The sequence below is a fragment of the Polyodon spathula genome, chromosome 5 (assembly GCF_017654505.1).
Source record: "Polyodon spathula isolate WHYD16114869_AA chromosome 5, ASM1765450v1, whole genome shotgun sequence".
Classification (NCBI taxonomy): Eukaryota; Metazoa; Chordata; class Actinopteri; order Acipenseriformes; family Polyodontidae; genus Polyodon; species Polyodon spathula.
The window spans coordinates 31741612-31756757 of NC_054538.1; the positions used below are offsets into that span (position 1 = coordinate 31741612).

General features: G+C 37.4%; 1 protein-coding gene across 1 annotated transcript; it reads right to left on the bottom strand.

The window, feature by feature from the left end:
- Positions 1-228: 228 nt before the first annotated feature.
- Positions 229-13118, bottom strand: LOC121315844 (required for meiotic nuclear division protein 1 homolog). Its single transcript, XM_041250335.1, has 12 exons — positions 12980-13118; positions 11693-12206; positions 11272-11380; positions 10990-11065; positions 10817-10856; positions 10122-10222; positions 9579-9685; positions 8005-8069; positions 7118-7194; positions 4468-4588; positions 4058-4174; positions 229-710 (listed from the first exon to the last, which is right to left on the bottom strand). The coding sequence occupies exons 2-12, from the start codon at positions 12197-12199 to the stop codon at positions 678-680; spliced, it is 1353 nt and encodes a 450-aa protein (XP_041106269.1). The 5' UTR covers positions 12200-12206; positions 12980-13118; the 3' UTR covers positions 229-677.
- Between the last annotated feature and the right edge of the window lie 2028 nt (positions 13119-15146).

The window sequence follows — 15146 nt, forward strand, 5'->3', positions numbered from 1 at the left end:
ACACCTACAAGGAAGCCTACATTTATACACCTACCTTCAATATTAACTTCTTCTTGTAGTCAGTGTCAAAGCACATTGTTTATGTTGCTAAGGCTAAGGCTTCAGATTTTCGGTTTTAACCATTAAAACCTGATAAAACACCTCAGATGCAAAAAAAAAAAAATGAAATTGGTGGATAGCCAATAAACTCTGGAAAACACCGGAAAAACTGTGGAAATGGTTACTCAATTCACATTGACTTTACCTTTTTCCACGTTAAAAAACAAAACCTTCTACAAAAATAATAATAAATACATTTCAAATCTGACAAGCTGTTAAAAATGTAAGCTGGGAATGTGTATGTGGACTCCACGTTATGCCAGTCATAGATAATAAATACTCAGTGGGGATAATAACTTCAGATCTAAAGTATATTTTAGATCATTCTAGCTATTAATCAATTTCAGCAGAAATAATGTATATTACACCACACATTATTTTCTTTAAGGTGAATAAAAATAAACTTTTTTTTTTTTTTTTTTTTTTTTAATAGCTGCTTCATATTAATGAATGTTACAGTCATAAACATCACAATTCCAAAGCACTCTCAGAGCACAACTATGCTGATCTCTGAAAGCACAAGTGTCATTTTTTCCCCACTTCTTAGTCCCGCCTTTTATTAACATGTAGGCTTAATTTCAGAAGAGTACTCTTGCAAGTTCAAACAGCACCTAGAATAAGAAACAAAAACTCAATGTTAGTATAAGGCATTTTGCTGCACGTTCCAATACTTTTTATTGTCTGTCATATGTTACGAAAGAATGAGCCTAAGAATCCAGACACCATCTATAGTACATAAACATCAGAACAGCATTGTTAGCATACCACATGCCTAGGTTGAAAAGCGAAACACTTGGCTTTTTTTTTTTTTTTTTTTTTACTGAAGATTTAAAAATTATGTCCAGAGCCTGATGCTTAAAGATGACAATGATCAGTTACTGTTATCCAGCAGGAAATACCCACTATGTTAATTATTACTGCTGTATATATTGACTGCACAAACTACTTTATTGCTTGAAATTAAACTGCTTTTAAAGTGGGCACCAAGATTTTAGGTTTAATGAACATCTACTAGTGGGATAATGACACACTTAATCCAATTGGTTAAGATTATATATGCGGGCTGATGGGTAGTGCAAACAATTACGGCTGCAAAATCTAAATTGCCTAGCGGCCAGGCAATTTGCACGCCGGCCTCTGTAAGCTTAAGAACAATGCAAATTACTGAGCTTGCTTGAATGAGCTGCAATCATGATAATGAGAGTTGCAATGAGCACCTCATGTGCATCGGGCTATTTAGCGGCCGCACTCACAGCACAGAGGTGAGGTGAGCAGCAGGCTGTGTATTAGATTTGTGGTGGACGAAAATCAAACCAAACAAAAATATGTCAAAGAAATGGCAGCAAAGTCCTTTTGGCACACAGAAAAGAAAAATGTTTTCTGAGAAGGAGCTGAGAGTTCTTAAAGCTGAGGTGGCTCAGCATGAAATTGAGTTATTTGGAAAAGCCTCAGCCAAACATCAGTTATGCTGCCAAAGAGGCCATCTGGTCCGCTATAGTGGAGAAAGTCAATGCTGTCAGTGTTACCAGGAGGACAGTCAACCAAATGATGAAAAGGTGAAATTCAGCTATTGGGTCTAGGAGGACCTGCGGTGTGAGATGATAATGGCTTACAACCGCATCATCTGGCATCTCAAAAAAAGTGACCCCGAGTTTGAATATGTGTGGTCTCCGTCTTGCCCTTCTCCTCTGAAGGTTTTCTTGCCTGTCCTCAAGAGTCAAGCATCGCTGCATCAGGGAGTGTATCACAGCAACCATCCTGAGGCAAATGACAGGTCTCTGAAGGTGTGTGGTTTCATGCAGCTCTTAATTACTCATTTCTACAATGGTTTGCACTTTGTAAGAGGAGGTGCAAAGGTTTTGGAGGGTCAGCAATTACCCTAAATGCAGCTAAATGCCGATTTTGACCGCAATCCTTACATCAGCTCTATGATGTGTAAAATGCCCCTATAGAAGGTTACACAACGCCCTGAAGCGTTTACACTAAACACATTATTTAACCTTTGCTGTATCCCCTGTTGACAATACATACTGTGTATTTTCAACACATTTCCAATTGTTTTTAGATTTTTATTTACACATCATGAATCAAAAAATAGATTATGGGAATAAAGACATACACAACTCTCAACTTTCACTTTGGAGGGTCAGCAGGTTAGCTTATTAACGTCATTGTTTTTCCAGACCATGCTCCCTCCAGCAACAACTCTAATGTAGTTCTTGTAAACACTATTGGATGTTTTTAAACCTTCAGAATGTTCCTTAAGCAGACACAAAAATAAAGAAGATGACCAACATTGTGTATAATAAAACACTACAATTGATTTATTGATTACCAATTGTGTATATATATATATATATATATATATATATATATATATATATATATATATATATATATATATATATATATATATATATATATATATATACACACTGAGAGTAGAAAGTATTAGGAACACCTTCCTAATATTTAGTTTCACTCACTTTTGCCCTCAGAACAGCCTCAACTCGTTGGTTCATGGACTCGATACAAGGTGTCGAAAGTGTTCCACAGAGATGCTGTCCCATGTTGACTCCAGTGCTTCCCACAGTTGTGTCAAGTTGGCTGGTGGATCTCTACTCCGAATAGCTCGTTCCATCTCATCCCACAGATGCTCAATTGGATTGAGATCTGGTGACTGGGCATGCCACTGCAGTAAGCTGAATTTACTGTCATGTTCGTGGAACCATTCCTGGACAATCCTAGCCTTGTGGCATGGTGCATTATCCTGCTGAAAACATCCATTTGCAGATGGATACACTGCTGCAATGAAGGGATGCACCTGACTGGCAATGATGTTCAGATATCCTGTGGCATTCAAATGTTGCTCCACTTTTATCAAGGGGCCCAATGTGTGCCATGAAAACACATCCCACACCATCACACCACCACCACCAGACTGCTATGTTGACACGCGGCATGATGGATGGATGTACTCATGTGGTTTTCTCCATACCCTAGTCCTCCCATCAGCGTGAAACAGTAGAAACCAGGATTCAACAGACCAGGCAATGTTTTTCCAATCCTCCAGTGTCCAGTGTTTTCATTCCTTAGCCCACTGCAACCACAGTTTCTTGTGTTTTGCTGAAAAAAGTGGAACTCTGATAGGTTGTCTGCTGCCATACCCCATTAGTGTCAAGCTACGATGAGTTGTGCAATCTTTTATGGGTCTTTCGGCACCAACGTTGTACTGGACTGTCAGTTGACTAACTGCAGCCCGTCTGTTGCTCTGCACAATTCGTGTCAGCCTCCTTTGGCCTCTTTCATCAATGAACCATTTTCAGCCACTGGCCTGCCGTTGGCTGGATGTCCTTTGGGTGGTGGACCTTGATACACACGGGAAACTGCTGAGCATGAAAAAACCAGCAGCGTTGCAGTTCTTGACACTCAAACCAGCGCGACTGGCACCTACTACCATACCCCGTTCAAAGGCCCTTAAATCTTTTGTCTTGCCCATACACCCTCTGAATGGCACACATACACAATCCATATCTCAATTGTGTCAAGACTTAAAAATCCTTCTTTAACCTGTCTCCCCTTCATCTACACTGATACATATACACACATATATATACATACACAGACAGTGAAGAGAATTCTAATTGTCCATTCAATTTCTGAGACTCGTACTGTACATGTACACCTGTAATGTGAAAACCTGGCATGCTGGCCAGTTATTATTGTTTTATTATTATTTGTTTATTTAGCAGATGCCTTTATCCAAGGCAATTTACAGAGACTAGGGTGTGTGAACTATGGATCAGCTGCAGAGTCACTTACAACAACAACGTCTCACCCGAAAGACGGAGCACGGAGTTAAGTGACTTGCTCAAGGTCACACAATGAGTCAGTGAGTAGTTACGAGCCTTTTTCTTTAACCATTGGACCACAGAACTTCCTTAGTTGTAGGGCTCACCTCAATCGTAATCAATATTACAATCATCCACTCCAACCGCAGGCTGTGCTTCTCACTCAGGTGGTTCCGCATCAGATCAGTCAGCTCTGTGCAGTGCTGGAGCTTTTCATTCATCACCTGAGGTGTGAATGCAACAGCATCACTAACAACCCCACAGTCCCCCACAGACTGGTGAGCTTCAAATGGAAAAAACTGAAACAAGCAATTCCACATCTCACACAAAGACCTGACACGTTTGGCACAAATTCATTATTTATGCATTGCTAAACTGGGTCAGGTAAGTAATTTAGGGTACAGATTTTGGACCTGGATGACTAGAATTGTTCAAACCTTGCACAGGCAATTCAAGTGTCCACAAAAGTCATTCCCAGATTGTAGTGTCAACTTTGGAGAATCTTCCTTGCGTTTACCTTTACTCTGCGGTTGATGCTCAGGAATTGACAGGTTTTGTCATAGAGCTGTTCCAAATTTTCTCGGTCCCAGTAGAAGTCAGGGGTAATCAGCAGGTCGGAGCTCAGGTTTATACAGTGCCTGCAAAACAGTGAGTCCCATCATCCACAGGAGATCAAAAACACCACACCACCACACCTTTACCTAAAAAAGAAACTTGGCAGTCAGCTATCAAGCCAAGTTTCCATATCAGAAATAGTTAGTAAAAGCTTTATTTGTATTAATTGTACTAATATACAACAGTGCATGGTTTTTTTTTTTTTTTTTTTTACAAACTTTACATCAGCCTTTTCTATCAACAATATTTTAAAACATCAGTCTACCTATCTATTTCCACCATGCTATTTGAAGAAGGTAGAAACCAAAACGTTGTATCAAATCTTCCTTTTTTGGCTAAATTGCTTGAACGAGTTGTTGCTTATCAGTCACTCTCGCATCTTTCACAAAATAATATATTGGAAAAATTTCACTCTGGTTTTAGAATTGCACATAGCACTGAAAATGGTTAGGATTGTAAATGATCTCCTGCCGAATGCTGATGATGGTGCTCTTTCAGTATTGGTTCTTTTAGATCTTAACGCCGCCTCTGTTGACCACAGGACTATGCTGAAGTGTCTCAAAAATCTTGTGAATATAAGAGGGATGGCTCTTGATTGGCTCTGCTCATATTTATCAGATCATTATGAATATGTGTCCTATGCTGGTCACAATTCTACAAATACTCGCCTTGTTCATGGAGTCCCACAGGGTTCTGTCCTTGACCCTTTCCTTTTTAATATTTATATGTTGCCAATGGGTGATACTATTCGAAAGCATGGGGTTCAGTTCCATTATGCAGATACACAGATCTATTTAAAAATAAATTCTAACACTGATACAGTCCTATCCGCTTGTCTGTCGGATATTCAAACCTGGATGTCAAATAATTTTTTGAAACTGAATGCTAGTAAATCTGAGCTATTGGTTACTGGATCTAATACCCAGCTTTGCTCTTCTGCTGGGTTTTCATTCTCTTTTTCCTAGTAGATGCCTCTTTGTTAGTCCGCAGCTTAGGTGTTCAACTTGACTCAAAGCTTTTATTTGAAAAACATATCTCTTCAGTGGTAAAGGGTTTTATTATTTAAAGAAAATGACCAGAGTGTCGTTTTATGCCCCATAGGGATGCTCAGATTCTCGTTCATGCATTTGCTATGTCTTGTTTGGATTACTGTAATGCTTGTTTTATTAATCTTCCTGTTCACTCTTTACATCGATTGCAGATGGTGCAAAATGCAGCAGCAACGGTTCATACCGGTACCAAGCGGACAGAACACATTACTCCGGTCCTTAAGCGCTTGCATTGGCTTCCTATCCAGTCCTGTGTTTCCTTTAAAATGTTATTGTTGCCCTACAAGGCTTTGCATGGTCAGGGTCGTAGTTATATAATGGATCTTCTTAGCCCTTACACCCCTGGGAGGCAGCTTAGATCCTCTAACTCTGGAATGTTTAAAGGGTGTAGTTTTAGCTGTGTTGCTCCTTTTCTTTGGAAGTCATTACCAACTTTCATTCGAGAATCCACAACACAAGCCAAATTTAAAAATACCCCTGACTCACTTATTCTCCGCTGTATTTTTTTACTCTACTGCAGTCTGCACTGTTTATTATAATATACTGCACTTTTATGATTTTATCTCTATATTTACCTATTTAATTTATTTATGTATGCATCTATATTTAACTATTTTTTAAAAGATTGTTTAAGTGTTTTCTACTATTATAACAACGTTGACTTTCACAAAAAAGAAAAAAAACATTGAGTCAAATAGCTTGTATCACTTGATTTTCAAGGTGTGATATCCAAAGCAAGTACAGAGAAACATCAGCGCTAATGACAACCCATGGACTGGAAGACCCAAAAAGCTGTCTAACAAGGTGCAGTACTTGCAGATAATATCCTTACGAAATAGAAAGAAGACAAGCGTTGAATTGACAACAGAACTTCGAAGTAATATTCAGAATTGCTTTTTACAAATTAAAAAAAAAAAAAAAAATTAGACAATGGAGAGATAGTAGTCAATTTGGTTACGCATCAATTTCGGTCTTTCCACACCAACTGAACCAGCAAAGAGACATTTTGTTGCCTGTTCGTCCCAGATTTTCTTAGAAAAATTCACCTGGGGGTATTCTGACATTCAGAAATGCCACTTTAGGTTGACCTTTGCAAGGTCATAGGTCGAAGGGGACCTTTTTTTTTTTTAAATAATGACTATCATTTCTGAACTCAGCATGTCTGAAGACCCCCAGGTGAATTTTTCTAGGAAAATCTGAGACGGACGGCCAATGGCACTGGCTGAGTTGGCAGGGAATAATTCATTTTCAAGAAGAACTTTCTCAGAAACATTGGAGATTGTTAATAAAGGGAGGTATACACGACAAATACCCAAACTGACACAAGAAAGGAAGGGATATACTCGCCACTTCCAACATTCAAATTATGAAAGGTATCCGTGGCTTACCGGTAGCTCTCTCTATAGATAGACAGACAGAGAAACAGACAGACAGACAGGTATAGTACATTGTTTTAAGGGAAGCATACACAATGAGAAATGGCATTGCCCATTTTAATTTTACCTTAGTGCAAAGAGCTCCCCAATCTTTTGCATAACTTCTGCCCGAGACAGCTTTACTCTTTTCCCTGACTTTAACATCTTAAAAGAGAAAGGATAAAAATGAAAATCTCACACAAGAAATTAGCAAACGGCATCAATAATAAACAATAACTCTCTCTCCCTTGAAACCTGCATGCCAGACACTTTGTGCCTGTCCTAAAATTTAAAAGTAGCTAAAGAAAATACAATACAATCTATTAAACAAAGTTAGGGCTTGTGTAGGTCGTGATCTCCAGCCAGCCCTTTACTCACATATAGTATATGCAGTGCATGAATACTTGTTTTTGCTTTAACAAAGCTAAACCACGTGTATCTTTCACTAAAAAGAGTGTTTGGAAGTATGATAAGCAGTTGGCATTTTGTATGATGGTACATACACCACAAATTCTGTTTAAATTAAAAAATACAAATGTACTCTCACAAGATAAGATTAGCTGTTGGTAAGTGTAAACACTATATGGCAGCCTATACTGGGATCATACAACCATTTCTAGCTCGGGTTTTCAGCTGGTTGCACTGTTGGGGGTGCTCACAGCCTTAGAGCTTTTGGAGAGCACTGGAGCCTAGCAACTAATTTTGGTTCCCATGGTGATTTTCTCTTCCTAACCAAAAAACTATTATCCCCACCTTCTGGGCAGGCAGGGAGGGTGTATACAGACAGAGGCAGCTCTCAACACAGAGTAGTGTGTACTTTTTTTTTTTTTTTCAGTACTTAATCAAAATTCCTCACAAAGACGTAGGTAGAGAAGCCCTGAATACGTTGTGTATTAATTGCAGGTTGTTTAAGCATTTGTTTTTGCATGAGACTTCTTCTTAGGGTAGCAGCTGTGTGTGTGTGTCTAGTCTTACCTCAGGAATTGACTGAATAGACTCCACAAAGTTATCAAGCGACACCTCCCAGATTGCTAGCTTCACTATAAAACAGACCAGAAATAGTAAACAGTAGTTAAGAGTTGGGATTTGTACAGCAAAACAAAACAGTACTAGCGTGAATAGATTGTTTCTCATTCCACTTCTACGTAAAAAAGAAAGCACATGCACAAGGATAAAGAACGATGTAGAGTTCATGAGGATAGACTACAGCTACCATGACTGAACTTTGCATTTTTCCCAGGAGAAATCACACAAGTTTACATAGTGTACCTCTCTTTCTCTGCCCCACACATAGAAAACCATACAAATGAGAATGGATCTATATGTGTACGGCAGATAACACTGCTTAATAACACTTAATAACACTGCTCTAAAAAAATACTATAATGCCAACACTCAAGGTTATGTTTTATAGAGCAGGTATGAGTTTGTAGTTCAGGTGTATGGAGATCTGCTGCGATTGAGAAAAAAAAAAAATTATACTAGTAATCACAATATTTAGCATTAGCAATGATCTAAAACCTTACTTAAAGAAGTGAAAATAAACAATATGCATAACACAATTTAAAAACATATAAACATATATCAGTGTGACACATTTCAAAGCCCTGAGCAGTGTGACAAACTGACTCATTTCAAATGTTCTGTTTTCTCCAGGGCTGCTGTTCCTGCATTGCTGTAATGCAGAGACTTACCATGTCCATCGTTACCACAGTACTGAATATCATCAGATACCTTGAGGACACCCTGGTTTATCATGTATAATTCTGAGTAATACCAGTGCACATCCATTTAGATAAAAACAAGCTTATTTAGAATTATACCCAGCCGACAGCTGTATATCTTTGTGCATTTCCCTTGCAATTCAAACACAATCATCTAAGCAAAAACAGGCGGTCAAATAATAACCAAACCTGGTAATATGAGGGCAGTACAGTATCTGCAGTGTTGTTCAGCCTCAATTTCACTGCCAATAGCAAAGTTATGTGAAGAGGAAAAAGGTTACACTGCAGATTTATCCATCTCTCAATTACAGATTATGAGGTAAAACTTACAATGCATTAAGCTGAGAAAAATTGTCTACTTGACTTAGTTTGGTATAAATCTTACTTTAACATATGGAAGGTTAATATTTGCAGTGAAGATGCGCAGCAAACAAGTACCACTATAATTGTGTCATTTTTAATTAATTTTAATTGCAGTCGCACCTTGGAACACTTGTGTAATTGTAATTACAGGTCAGTTTTTTTCATGTATTTGTCATACAATCATTATTCTTGCATTTCCAACTACTTTTAGTATGCTTCTGTATTTATACCTGTGATTAATGCTTGGCTAGTTAGAATAAATAGAGCAATAACTTTTTAGTATATTTGTAATTATAACTGTAATTACTGCAGCATAATGGTAATAAAATAGTATTGCAATTGAAACTGCAAACAATTCTGCTGTAATTGTAATTATAATTATAACTGACCCCAGCTCTGATTTGCAAAATAATATGTTTTAATCTTAAAAAAAAAAAAAAAAAAAAGAGGAGATAAACGCACCAGACAGTGAGAGTGCATTTGAGAAGGCAAATTTCTCCAGCACTGCCTGGTCAGGTTCTAGCTCCGAGTTCAGCAGGATATCTCCGCGACGTAACTTTGAGTTTCCCCTGGAAAAGAAAAAATACCATGTTGGATTTACCTGCTGACAACACAATACTCTCCATCAAAGTGACTTTTTCATGTAATATGTTTTGGAGCAGGGCCAGCTGGAACAATTTTCCCCTCAGAAATGAACAGAATTTGCTGATGTGCAAAGTAGAGTAACTGGGTCATTATATAAATACCAGTATACGGACAGTTCCTAGAATTTCCTCAAGAGGTCACTTCTGCACACTTTTCAAAAGTCTGAATACGATATTCCTGTAGACACACTTACAGAATGAAAATTGGCAAAACAATAATTATACTGCAATATGATAACACAGCAGAGGGTACTAAATGTTGCCTGAATGTAAGTTTCCATTTACCTGCTCTGTGCATAACTGGTGTTCTTGTTGAGGTGGCACAGTTATCAGAGCAGAACTGGAAGTCACAATAACTTACTCTCCTACTCTGTAGTTTATTTCTTCATTCTCCCAGTGAACCAGAGCAACTTCATAGGGCTGGATCTCATGCTTTTCCAAGATTCGCATCACATGTTTGATCTGAGGGAAAAAAATTAAAATAAAAAAATAAAAACAGGAAGTCAGATTCAAGGAAGTATTGCTCTGGTAAATCTATATAACCTGTGATATACAGTCCACACAGGGCTGTTCCAAAGGCTCCCCTTGACCGCCCAGCAAAGCAGCCTGTTGCCAAATGACTGATTCAAATTTCTTTTATTAATTTTTTTTATTAAAAACGTAAAGACTAAAGCACTTGCCATATAATAGACTGCACACTTAACAATGTATAGTACATTCAATCATTGATAGCTTTCCTACTCTCTCTGCCAGTGCAGTAGTGAAAAAACAAAGCAGTATTATGACAACAAATTGAATCACAAAACACGCACTCTAGGGACCTAGTTAACAAATAATCTTTGTCTTATTGCATTTCATTTCATTAATTTTACTGGATGTGCTGCTGCTGCGTTATGTTTCTATGATGCATCCTTTCAGTTCTATTCAGGACACATAAATATAAACAAACTACATAATTCCCTCTACAGTACTGCATAATTTGGCACTGTTACTGACATTCCATTAATTACTGTTTTAAAATAAAAAACAAAAAAAACCCATCTCTGTTAAACATACCATTTTATCTTCCACATTCCAGAAGACGACAGACCCTTCCCTGTGTCAGTAAAGAAAAACATGAATAAAGTTTTGTGAATATATATCACAAAAATGGTTGGGCCTAGGTAGTTAATCACTTAGTAGAGCGGTAACCTCTTTAATACACCTTTATAATAAAAGATTCAGCTTACCTGAAAAAGAAGATTATTCCATGATCGTTTGGTTTTGAAGCCATTTCAGTACAGACAACAAGTACATTTGAAGCATCTGGAATTAACACACACAAACTTAACATAACATTACAGTCCCTTTTAGAGGTGATATAACATTGTGACAAGGAGTTTTTATCCATACAATGCTGTATGGATACTGTTCTCTCTTGAAACATTGTCTTCTAGCATTGGCAGCCAGCTAATGCCAGAAGGGCATTGTAAAATCACCCATTATGAAAGCTACTACTACGTTTAACTTACCTCTGGGCAGGTCTGTTATTTCATAAAATCCACTGGACACCAGATCATGGCACAATGTTGCCAGGTGATACTGATCTGCTGTTGCGTAAGCTATGCACTGCATCACGTCCTGTACAAATATTAAATAAAGTAATAATTCAATGGTCCAGATCATTATTTTGTTGAAATGATAATTGCTTTGAAAAATGGGAGTACTTAGTATGGTAAACGTAAATAATAAGTTTGGTAAACAATGGGAGTAGTTCATTTTGCAGTAGCACTGAAATAAACGTACACTCTTTTAAGTGGAAACGTTTGTCAAAGAGTTTTTAATGTTTACTTTACTATTACAATATATACTACCACTGTTTTTTTTTTTTTTTTTCACTGGTAATTTACCAGGCTCCACCCTTGCAAGACTCTGTGTACTGCAGTCATGTACCTCTGTTTTTTCTAGAAGGGGTTGGTTAGCTCTGGATGGCTGTTTGGTCCTTGGTCCCTTTGGTAGTCTCTTCCCTGGTAGCCCTGCTTGTTTCGTAACCAGCCTGGTCCCTGTGGATGTTGAGTAAAACCGCTCCAGTAATCCTTGGTACCTTGTGGACTGGATGCACGTCTGCCGTTTATCCGACAAACTAGCTGAAAGGTCCCCACGAGTACATTTCTGGAGAGCGCCAGTGAATGAGTTTGGTCTGGAATACCGTTGGTTTATGCTCGTCTGAGAAGAATATCTACTCCATTTGTGTAATTGTGATGTGCTTTTCTGTGTTAAATGTACTGCATTACACAATGAAGGCTGGGTGAGCTTCCACTGTTGAACCTTCTGCTCTCTACAAAAAGTCAATAAGGTCTGCTTGCTCCTGGCTGTGCCCTCAGTGAAGAGTATAATGAGGGCTCTTTCCACAGGGAAGTGTTGAAACCACATTGGGAGGACTGATACTCGAACTGCCATTGCTTAGCTGAGGGATGGGGAAATATTTGAAATTAATACTGGTCAACTGCAACTATGTAAGCTTACACAAAAAAACAAAAAACAAAACAAAACAAAAAACATTAATACTAGAATTTTAAAAGAATTTAAGTTAGTTGAATGTAAATACACATGCAGACAAGAACATATTCGACAAATGAAGTAGTAATAAAGACTTTTTTTAGGCGTGTCAAGTCCAGGCAAGTACAATTTCGTACTTCATATTTACAAATTAACTTAATATATTCTGCTACAGTACACACTTTTTTTTTTTTTTACTTTAAAAGATATAGCTAATCATTTAACATGCGGTAAAAAGTGCACTTTAATAAAACCTACACATTTCAATACGTTTTAAATATTAACTAAGTAATAGTATCAATAAAATGATACTAAAATTATCCTCCTTGACGTGTCAGCAAATACAACTCCATTTTTATTAATTATATAAAAGAGAGTTGTACTTGTTCCAAAGCAGAGCGGTCAAGGAGGTCACTCACTGAAATGTGGAATTTTCCAGTTTAACAAGGTCAAGTGATCTCTGTGCATTGCATTCAACAAGCAGGGTCATTGCCATATACAGATTATCATTTGGTATATATGATGCAACTGCCTGGAAATATACAGTAGTTACGCAACAGTCTCAAATTAATATTCGCAAATGTCACAACTGCTGTGATCAGAATAACCTGAGTAATAAAATAAGTTACGACAGACCCATTGGTGAGTTAATATCATAAAACCGAGTAATGGTACCGATACCTGTTTATTTCCTTGATAAAAATAAGTTCGTTGCTGACCATCGCTGTCAGCCCCGTAAACGACCCTTTGCACCCTGCATTCCCAGTTCCCATGCAGTTTGTTTCTCCAATACTTGCGTTAAACGTTTTCTGCACCCATATTATTATCAATAAAGTTGTATTGAAATATTTCATTTTTCACTTCCTGGTTGTAAAGATCGCTTCCCGTGTTGTGAGTCAAGCGGGACCTGAATCTCTTCTGCCAAATATAAAGGGTCTGTCTGATAAATGCTTGGATTTGTATATCTTGAATGCCTACAGTTTAAGGGAAATAAAACTTGTACGATATCTGATTTCTAAAGCGATTCTTAATTCATTCATGGTTCATTCAGTCAGGAGGCTGGGGAGTCAATAACTCTGCACGACTGGATATTAATGTTTTCGCTTGTGTTTTATGATCATTTCTCTTGACTGTATTTGCATAAGATGTGGTCCATGTGGCTTTGTTGCATTACGCAGTTTAAAATAACTGCAATAACGAACTATTACAGACTTCAGCAATGTTAGTAAGTTTCAATAAGAAATATTTGAACGTGATTTGAACCACATGCCATAGTAGTCTGTACAATATAATTGGTCGTTTCTGTCATGCAGTATACCGTACACGAGTGTGTACATTTATTGAGGGTATATTCTGGTTTGTACACGATTCTGATTTTGGTTTGATAGGCAGGAAGTTATCTCAATCCAGGAACAGAAAAAAACAACAAAAAAAACGATTAGCACCACTGGCGTTACCCTTATATTAGGTTGTACAATTTTGTCTCAACATGTACGTTATTACCCGCATTTGTACAATCCTGGGATACTTACTGGTCGTTTCTCAAAAGCCCCGCAGCGATAAATAAAAATGCAATGACCATTGGTGAAATGCAATTAATTATTTGGGGTATGAAAGTCACCGTCACTTTTGAGTAACTGTACATTTACCCATGGTTTTCTTCTGGCTTCACACTGCAGTTAATTGCCCTTGGGTGGCATGGGGAACATTTTAAGGGAGAGCAGTATTTAATTGAGATCCCCATGGTTCTGTGTGTGAATCTACCATTATATAGGTCTTCATTGTATTGAATGTGGTGGTTCTTTTTCTACGTGCATTAAACAGGTAACTAACCATAAAGCAGAAAGCCATTGAGAACAGAGACTGGCAAAGTCATGGCATTGTTTTTTTAAATCTGTTCAGTTGTTTGTTGATTGAGTATTAAAACGTAAATTATTATGTTTCAGTCCCTTCAGTACTCACCAAAACTTCCTGAACTTAATCTGGCCTCCACATTAGCTAACTGTTACCTGTGAAACATGGATCGCAGATGAAAATGTTCTTGTTTATAGGGGAAAGCTGCAAGCTGCAAACCCATGGAAAAGTTATGGAAGCAGTGAATAGTCAGTCAGTGATGGATTCTAAGGTTTAAATTGAAATTAACTGTACAAGTCATAATTGACAGACAGAAGTAATACAATGGAAAACAAAGTTATATATTTTTTAACCCACCCTTGCAGCCCTACCAACTAACACTTTAAACTTCTACGTATCTTAATTTATTGGCAGAGCTTGAGATTGCTGGCGGTATTCCTTTTGATAACCAGACGATAGTTGCGCTACAATTCAATTAAACAAATAAACTGTTAACTTCCAATATTGGACTGGAAGACAGTCTGTTCTCCTAACTTTTTCTAAGTATACAGTTTTTCTCATTAAAGACAATTTACCTCTGTGAACACACAGGTGATAAGCTGTAAAACTGCACAGCTGCAATCTTCCAAAAACAAGTTCTGTATCTAGATGAACATGCATTAGCTTTATCATTTGCTTGTAAATGTACAGGTGCATGCATTATTAAATGTTTACAGATTATTAAAATGCTGCCCCTTATTACCTAATCTATCAAGTTTCTATAAACTTTTATTTAGTTTTAAATCATCTGTGTTATTTGAATGGAAGTACACATTTAACATGTTTATCTTTGGTACACCTTTGCCATTTTACTCACAGGAAATGATGTAATGTATATGTTAATTTTCACAATGAAAATAAAGGCACTTTAATTTTACAGTTATTTGTGATATGTATAGGGAGCAGATGAGCTTTTGAACAACTGCACTTAAGTTTTAATTTATTACAATGTATT

What these genes read in the sequence shown, in the direction of transcription:
- LOC121315844 (XM_041250335.1), bottom strand. Translation starts at nt 12,199, where the DNA reads ATGGCAGTTCGAGTATCAGTCCTCCCAATGTGGTTTCAACACTTCCCT. An exon ending in GGAATGTGGAAGATAAAATG is followed by an intron (nt 10,223 to 10,816) that starts GTATGTTTAACA and finishes TTTTTCCCTCAG; the next exon opens with ATCAAACATGTGATGCGAAT. An exon ending in GCATCAACCGCAGAGTAAAG is followed by an intron (nt 4,175 to 4,467) that starts GTAAACGCAAGG and finishes TTCACACCTCAG; the next exon opens with GTGATGAATGAAAAGCTCCA.